This window comes from Rousettus aegyptiacus, unplaced genomic scaffold, assembly GCF_014176215.1.
Source record: "Rousettus aegyptiacus isolate mRouAeg1 unplaced genomic scaffold, mRouAeg1.p scaffold_m13_p_17, whole genome shotgun sequence".
NCBI lineage: Eukaryota > Metazoa > Chordata > Mammalia > Chiroptera > Pteropodidae > Rousettus > Rousettus aegyptiacus.
In genome coordinates this window covers 32,799,901-32,809,050 of record NW_023416292.1, presented here as the reverse complement: position 1 = coordinate 32,809,050, position 9,150 = coordinate 32,799,901, and the positions used below count along the sequence as shown (strand labels likewise).

Genomic DNA, 9,150 nt, shown 5'->3' with positions numbered 1-9,150 from the left:
AACTGTGGCAATCACGGCATTTTGTTAGCAACTGCTCTGCAGTGGGGCAGGACTATTTTCTGGCCAATAAAGGAGATTCTACTGAGAGAGGGCAGTCTAGGAAAGACTTTTCTCTTTCATAATGAAAGGAGTACTGCCTTTTCCTCCCTTCCTGCTTGTACAATGACCTCTGAGGATGTGATGTCTGGAGCTATAGCAGCCCCATAGCAATCAAGAGGTGACAAGCCTGGAGACTAAGGCCAGTAGAGAGCAAACACAAAAAGAGCTTGGGTCCTTAATGAAATGACTGTGCTATTGAACTACCTACCCTTGAGACTACTTATATCTGAACTACATGTTAAAAATGAAATAAATGACCTCATGCTTTAAGCTACTGTTAGTCAGGTTTTCTGTTCCTTGTGGCCAAAGATAGCCTAATAGATAGAATCTGGGCTGGGAAAGATGCTTTCTCAGTTTCTGCAAAAATAGATGATGTGGAAGTTATCAAGATTTCATCTAGGAATCTGTTAGTGTAGGTAGTAGTCCAGGGGGGAAAAAAACCCAAAACAATCTTCCAGATTGTTTGTCTTAGATCTGGGTATATTTGAGCAATCTTCATGGTAACTGTGCTGATAGTTCCCTTTTTTTCTTTCCTCTCCAGATGCACCGTTTCCTCTTCTGTGTGTGTCTAATAGGAACTGCATGGAAAGGCTCTCTTGCCCTCTGGCTTCCGGTTGGATTTGGCCATCAGAATGCCCCAGCAAGAGACCGAAGGAGGGAGGTAAGTGAGATATAAATCTCCCAGCTTCCTCCTCAGGCAATTACATCTCCTGAGGAAAGGTCACAGGTGCCTGTCAGGCTGCTCTTTCTGTGCTGAGTTTCCATAACATTTCCTTCCCCTGGCTTCTACAGATCTTTGAGCCCGTAGCCCTAGGATTCCACACTTCCCTTGTGGTTTCCCACACCCTGCCCACATCTTTGTAAAGTACCATTTGTTTCCTGCTAGGCCCTGACTGATACAATGGTGTGAACAAAATCACTGCAGCTGTTGACGCTCGGCCCAGACTGTCTGAGATGTGAGGAGATTCTGTAGGGTTATTTATGGCTTAAAAAAGGGCTTTCCCCAACCATTAAAGATAGGAGACTGTGTCATGTGTAAAAGTGAAACAAAGTATCATGTTCAGAGAAAATGATTTCCACCTGAGGACAAGAAATCAGAAAAGGCTACTTGAGAGAGACAGCATTTGGGCTGAGGATGGATAGGATTTTTAAGACAGGGAAGAGTGTGAGTCAGGCCAGGGAAGAGAGAAGGCTCAAGGAGAATTTCTGAAAAATTAGTGCCGGAAGGAACCTAAGGTGTCCCTTATTTAGTATTAGTTCTCTCTCCACCTCTTCTACAGATGTGTGAACTTGATGCTGAGATTTGGCCAAGGTCAAATAGCAAATAAATAGGACGGCAAGAGTCCAAGTTCTGTCAGCGAGTTCCTAATCCACCTTCTGTCATCGCCCCACCCTGCCTCACCTCAGGCAGTCGTACTTGTCAGTCTCTCCCATTAGACTGCGACCTCCTTGAGAGCAGAGCCTGTTTTTTCACCCTTGAACCCCAGCGCCCAGCACAGTTTCTGACATAAAGTCATCATCATCAGCTAACAAATGGCTAGAAGCATGCACCCTCTGCCAGGCACTATGAAGGTATTTTAGATGTACTGCGTGTAATTTCCCCAACGCCTTGGAGGGGTAGAATTATCTCCACTTTTCAGCAAAGGATGCTGTGGCTCGGAGAGGTGGTCTAATTTGCCCGAGGTCACACAGCATTATGCAGGACTCTATTTTACCCTCCATCAAATGGACTCTGAAGTCCCTGCCTCAAACATTTGTTGAGTGAATGAACAAGAATAGCGACCCAGTGTACATTGATCGGCAGTAACAAGCCACGCTGGAGGACCCGCCACCTCCGGCCAGGGGCCGAGCAAGTTGTCTCAGGTCTAGAGTACACTCATTCCTCTCTGTGTCCGCACAGACTCCGCCCCTGGCTCCATCCAGCTCGCCAGCCACGCCTCCACCTCGGGGAGTTTGGTCACTCTTCCTTATCCCAGTTTTCTCTTGGCTCCAGCAACTGCCCGAGGGCCTCTCTCAGCCCCGCGATCCCCAGCCGGTTCCACTCCCCTGACCCGCCCCTCGCCCTCCCTCGCACTTCAAACTTCTTTTTTCCACCCTCTCTAAACTTCAGTCATCCCGGTGCCCGCCTCCTCCACTCCGACCAGCCAATCGGCGGTGCGCACTCTCGGCGGGACTCCACCCCCTGCCCGCCGGGGGCCAATCCCCTGCGCCAGATCGAGAGCCCGGCCCGCGCCCCAGCGCCCGGCCTGTGACGGCAGCGCGCCGGGCGCCGCGGCGGGAGGGGGCGGGGCCCCGGGCGAGGGCCGGGCGAGGGCGGGGGAAGGGAAGAGGGAGGAGGAGGAGGTTGCGGCGGGTTTGAAAGCGGCAGTTTCCTGGCAGCTTGGGCAGGCGTTGGTCTCTGTGCACCGGCTCCGCGAAAGCCACAGTCGATCCAGCGACGGGTCTACGCGGGCTTCTGCGCACCCCCGACGGATCTTCCCCGTCCTGGCTCTTCCCCTTGCACCTCCCCGCCCCCCAGCCTCAGCCTTTCCCGCCGCCGGGGCGCTGAGCCCGGGGGCCAGCGGGCTGCTGTGACCCCGCCCGAAACCCCTCTGGAGCCGCCCGGGGACAATTCCCTTCTCTTTCCTACGGTCTGATCCGGGGTGGCCCTCGCAGAGCCCGGCCGGTCCCAGGGAGCGCAGCCGAGAGGGGCGTCCGAGGGGTGGCTCGGGGCTCGGAGCGGCCCGGCCCCCCGCGGGCTGTACTCGGGGAGCGCCGGCCCGAGCGGCGAGGCCCCCCTTTCCCGGCTGCGCGGGCCGCCCGGGGCCCCCGCTGCCGGCGCGGGGTCTCCCCCATGGTGCAGCGGAGTTCGGGATGTCGAAGACGCTGAAGAAGAAGAAGCACTGGCTCAGCAAGGTGCAGGAGTGTGCGGTGTCCTGGGCCGGGCCCCCGGGCGACGTGGGCGCTGAGATTCGAGGCGGCGCCGAGCGCGGCGAGTTCCCCTACCTGGGGCGACTCCGCGAGGAGCCCGGCGGGGGCACCTGCTGCATCGTCTCGGGCAAAGCGCCCAGCCCCGGGGACGTGCTGCTGGAGGTGAACGGGACGCCTGTCAGCGGGCTCACCAACCGGGACACCTTGGCTGTCATCCGCCACTTCCGCGAGCCTATCCGTCTCAAGACTGTGAAGCCAGGTACACCAGCCCTGCCTTTCTGTCGCGGGGAGGTCCGGCTGGGCACCCTGCGAGCGGCGGCCCTTCCCCACTGCCAATCCCGGGGTTCATCTTAGACCTCCAGGGTGTGCCGGACTCCCTGGGGAGGGGGAGGGGTGGCAGTGGTGATTCCCATTTTCGCTGTTGGAAAAACTGAGTTCTGGCTTGGCAGGTTACTCTGCGAGCTGTCAGAGAATCACGACCAGCATCTGGCTTGTCTAAATTCGTAGCTCTTGTCTTCCACCGCAGAGTTTTTGACTCGAGAGAAAACCAGTCCCTTCTCTGCTCTCCTTTGTGGAAAAGGACCTCACGATTGTAGCATTGTCTTTGGAACAGTCTTCCGCATTCTAACAGGGAAAGAGATCTTTACTACTGAGGCGCTTGGTGCCAAGGTTACCACCTAGTGCCCCCGGGAGCGCTTAGCTGCTTCGGCGTTTCTTGTGCACTGGCAACACCTCGGAGCTGCCAGCCTAACTCTGCCAGCCCAGGTGGTTCAGGTGTCTGGGCACCGATGGCGTACACAATATGCGATGCATGGCCGAGTGGTGTGTTCCTGTAGGGAGCTGCTGAGTAGTCTGGGTTCCGAAGGAAGACCTAGGTGCTTCGCTTTTTGTAAATCTTTGATTTTAGAGAATTTTGTCGAAGTGGATGAAAAGGGCCCCTGTTGCCCTGGCGTCTTGGATGCTAGTAAAATCTGCAAAGCACGTTAATACTTACGGCATTCTTGCTAGTTTCAAAGCACTGATCAGACTGAACAGTGAAATCCGTGGTAGTAATAAACCTTACGTATTTGTAATCTACAACAGTGTTGGTTGGTTTCGGCTTTGGAAGAATGTGGTTCTGTTTTCAGAGATGTTTGTAGGAGAGAATTATGACTACAACATTATTAGAAATCAAACTATTTTTTATTTTTGTTGAATGTGCTCTGCTGAACATATAGTGCTTCAAAGTATAAAGGGTTGCATAATTGTCATTTGGGCTAGAAAAATCATTCCATCTCCACAAAATGCTGGAAAATTCTGGAGAAAAATTTAACCTGTTATCTCCACGATTTTTTTTTTTTTCTTAACAGTGCTTTAATACTCTTTAATACTCCTTGAGCTTAATGGTTACTGATGGTCTGTGGTGCAGTATACTTGTGTGTATATATTGTGGGTGTATATACACACTCACAGATTCCTGCAATCTTAAGTTTTTCATTTTAAGCTTGTGGGTTTATGTGAGGTTTTCTTTTTGTTGTTTATTAAAAAAAAAAAAAACTTTGGCAGACTTTAAACATCTTTTTCTGTATAGTTCTGTGAATTCAAAAATCCTTAACTCAAAGTTTTAGAGCCATTTGTGAAGGGGAGAGGAAAGGCTTGTGGGCTGTAATTCAGCCAGTCAGGCACTGTCTGTAATATGCAAAATACGATATATACAGCACTCACTGGTTTAGGTGCCATTTAGTTCAAATTCCATGAGTCAGGGAGTAATGAGAACGTCTGCATCACTGCTTTGTGTTTTGTTTGATTAGTTGGGGCATAGATGAAATATATAGCTATTTTCAAAAATAGTTTAGAAGTTAACTGTGGAGGAAGTTGATAGAAGGCTGGGAAGATGTGTCTTTAATATTAGTCTGGTCTGCACGTTATACATTTTCTCAACCTTTATACCAAATTTAAGGAAAGAACTCAAATTTAGGGTGTATTTACTAATACCGTGTTGCGTAAACATCATATGCCCTAGATTGTAGTTGACATTTTTATAGTAATAAACTGTTAGTCATTAGACAACTGTGGGTATTCTGTCCTCTTTTAAATGTTTAGCCAAGAGAAAGGAAATAATTTATATTAATGGGAATAAGACATTTTGTAATCATTATTAATAAAAATACCACACCTATTTTTTAATAGATACACTCTGCTTCAGTAATTTCTAAAGAATACCTGAGATTAATATTCCTGTTTCTTAGCAAGTTGTAATGGAAAAATTTTAATTTCTTAAAAAGTAATATTCTTATTTTTGGATAGCTTCATGTTAGGCATTATGTTAAATGGCTTTACTTAAACATTTTTTAAAAAAGCAATATTTTTGCAGGTTAGGCACATGACTTTAAATAGTAGAAATTAGACTTAAAGAGGTTATTCATAGAACTTCGAGTGTGATTAAAAACCACAGTTAAAGAAGACAAAGATTCTATAGTGTTGAGATTCACTTAGAGAAGTATGAAAATACAGAATTCGAAAGGAATTTTCCCTGCACATTGGGTTTTTCCCTTTTTATCTAAACTTTGTAAGAGAAATAGATTTTTTAATTTAGTAAGGTATTGTAAAGCATCCTTAGCACTCTCGTCTTGATTAGTAACTCTTTATTAAACTATGTTCATAATGCATTAATTAGAAACGAGGACAATGCAAGAGTAAATTTAACCATTTCCATCAGATGTAACGTTAGTGGGGAGTGATCTCCTACTGCCTTCTGACAGAGTCCATGATGAAAGGATGAGCCGGGCTTGGGGTAAGGCTGTTGCAACAGTGGTTCTGGTAGACACCAGGGGAGCCCAGCCCAGGCCAGCACCATCACCCAGACGACTTAACCAAGTTCTTTCTGGCAGTCATTGCTTTTAGCTTTGATTCGAGGTTTTATTATTTTTTTTCTTTTGTTATCATTTTCAGTGGAGATTTGAAAGTAACTTTAAAATATAGTTCCTAATGTGAGGCTGTTCCTGAATTAGTGCATTTCTTATTGAATTCTTATTCTTATTTTGTATTATGTAGTACTCAGCGGTTGGTACATCTCGGAGAGTCTTTAGTGCTACCTACACTCCACCCGTTTCTTAATTACAACACTTTATTTTTCTGTGAAGAGAAAAGTTTTCTCTTGAACTTTCCTAGCAGTTAAGGAAGTAGAACTTTGGACCTTTGGCGAAATTGTTTTATGATATAATCATGTGACCAGGAGTAACTTCTTTGATTTTACTTCAGAGTATATTTTTAAACAATTTCTATTCCGATTAATAATTGAAGTAGTTAATTTTGTTCTAAAATTTTTCAAACTACGAATATGCAGTTTCATGGATTATTTACTTCTTCATGCCCCTTAAAACACATATTTTAGTGGTTGCAGATTATGTGGATTTTACTCGAGATTAAGTATTGATACAGTAAATCCATGAACTCATTGTCACCCTCACATTGGGTTCAACTACCCCAGGTCTGGTGCTGTAACTAGAGATAAAAATCATGAGGAACAGGGTTAGGGTTTGTTTAAAGAAAAGCTAATTTGAAACGGATCTTGTTTTGTGTTAATTAAACTTAGGTAAAAGTTGTCATCACTCACTCTTTTAGACATCTGATTTATGAGGGAATTTTGTTAAAATGAGTATTCTTAGAAATTCATTTCCTACTAGTGAAGAAGGGTTTCTAGAAGCTTTAAGGAAGGGTGTTTATGTTATGCCAATAGTGAGTAAGTCTACCCCTTTTCTTACCTTTTGGATCTTTTTGTTAGCCTTTTGTTTGTTTAGTGGGTAATTTGGGACTTGTGGTGAGTTTTGTTTAGATGACTGTAATATTTAAAGATGGCAAGGTAAGAGAAATTAGACTTAATTGTTAGTTTCCTAAGTTTACAATACAAAAACTTCTTGTTACCCTTTTTAAAGCAGTAGAAACTAGAGATTGGGTGGCGCAGCCCTTGTTAGGAAAAATAGCACGTAAATGTGGTAAACCTTAAATTTGAAACTTTTCTGCTTTCTCAAATTTTGGTAGCAATTTTTTCATCCAGAGTTGGTCTTTAATAATTCAAGTTTCAAGTTCTGGACTCTGTTCGCTGACACCTGCAATTCTCATGAGTACGGGGCTCATACCATAGAGGCAGAACAAACACTTCACATCTAGCCCTCTCAATTTTCAGGTCATTTCTATTTTATTCAGTTTAATGTGAAAACTGATTTTCTTGGAACATAACTTTGTGTTCTTTGGGAAATATATGTTGTTTTCCTCTGTGTTCCTAAGGTGTATTTTATAAAACCTCTCGTTAGGAAAGATAAATTTCAATGTTCTCCTCCTCCCCCACCATCTCTAATTTATGTAAATTGATGGTAAAACAAATCTCCCACATGTGTTCAAGTATCTGACTCATGAAGTCTGCATAATCTTCTCAGGTGGATCGTTTCATATAATGTCTTTACCTTGTAACCTCTGAGTGCTTTGTAAATTTTGTGGGCGCTTAGTGTTTTGGAAGCGTGTTGAAAGATAATGTCATGTTTATGAACCACTTCAGTATCATCTACCGGTTTCAAATTCAGCCCATTGCCAAGTTAGTTTTTGGCTGTGATTCGACAAAGGATAAATTTCGGTACTGGAGACTAGAACTCTGTCTACTTTAATTAAATAATTATTTTGTTTCTCTTTTTAAAATTTTGAGAAAGAATTTCTTCACACACATGGCACTGGTATATTTTAGGGGAGAGAATGAATGGCCTGGATTTAAAGCTGTTCCTCAGGGTCAGCATCTCAGTAGTTTGGAGGCTGGTATGAGAGACTTGTTTGTGGAGGAAGAGAGGCAAGTTCCTTGCTCTCCTTTTCTGTGAACAAATATTATTCAGAACGTTTTCCAAACAAAAAAAAAAGGTGCTTATTTTGCTTTATGAAGAGAAAATAAAAAGTTCTATTGCTGACACCCATCCACTCCTTCAGCGGCGCACCCACCACGTGAGGTAACACTGGCGATATAAAAATACAAAATAGAAAAATGAGCCAAAGTGTAGTCTCTGTCTTCAAGAAGCTCACAATTAAGTGGGAGCTTAATGAGTCATTGATAAGGAATACTGGTGGTAAGGGTTTTGTCTTTCTTCAGTTTTCTCCAAGATTTTTATTTTTATTTTTTAAAACTCTTTAGGTAAGTTTTAGTATGAATTTTGGTGGAAGCTAGACTAATTAGTTGCCTGTCACAGTGTTCTAACAGTGATGTGGATTTGCATCTTCCAGAGGACTTGGTTAAGTCCCCTCAAAAAGAGGGAAGTCACATATAAACAAAACTGTCTTTTGAAAATCCCTTAAATTTAAATTGCCCTTAAAATAACATTGTATTTCTACTCTTTTTACAGTGTATTTTACAGCACAATTTTATTTTATTCTGCACTACATTTTATACATTGTGTTCGTATTGTACCATTTTCAGGATGAGTCCTACATGCTACTTTTCCACCCAGTGTTGGAACCTGTTGCTATATTTTGGTTGAACACCAGATGAAATAGTTTGCATCAAAGAGATCAGTCTTACCCCAAAAAAACCCAACAACAACAACAAAACCCTGTCTTTTACTTCTAAGAAACAGTCCTCAACTGGGAATGCATAGTGAATTTGTGGAAGTTAAATATGTACGGACGCAAGGTGGAAGACAGCTGTCATTGTTTTTTATGTCCTTGCCACCTGCCCTTATTTTCTGATGGGGCTGGTTGGGGAGGGACTTGTGAAGAATTTTGAACTCATCTGAGCTTTGAAAGATGGAGACGTTTTGGCTGAGTGGAATTTGGATCTGCTCAGTAGTACGTAAAATCAGGAGAAAAACATGGGGCAAGAATGTGCAATACGGAACGGTCTATAGTATAGCCCATCTCAGTGGTTTTGTCTGTGTATAAAACTTTATTTCGTATTTTGTAAAAACATAAAACCCACGTTATAGAATAACTGGAAAATAGAGGGGAAATCATAGTGTTTAAATGCATAGGTAGATCCATTGTAAATGGTCTCTACATTTTTTAAAATTGCAACTTGAAATGTTTTTCTTCCGTAACAACATTGGTAAGGTGATTAATGCTATTTCTACCTTCAGCATTATCGAACTCAGTGTAAAACTGTGACTAGCTTTACTTATAACGTAGATG

The 9,150-nt window shown here is 43.9% G+C and overlaps 1 protein-coding gene across 2 annotated transcripts in view; it reads left to right on the top strand.

Annotated features, from left to right (window-relative positions):
• Positions 1–2,429: 2,429 nt before the first annotated feature.
• Positions 2,430–9,150, top strand: part of MAGI3 (membrane associated guanylate kinase, WW and PDZ domain containing 3) — a 173,794-nt gene continuing 167,073 nt past the window's right edge. For both annotated transcript variants that reach the window (XM_016124324.2, XM_036235067.1), the window contains exon 1: positions 2,430–3,268. In XM_016124324.2, coding sequence (XP_015979810.2) covers positions 2,953–3,268 — 316 coding nt within the window. In that variant the 5' untranslated portion in view covers positions 2,430–2,952. The remainder of the gene's footprint in view (positions 3,269–9,150) is intronic.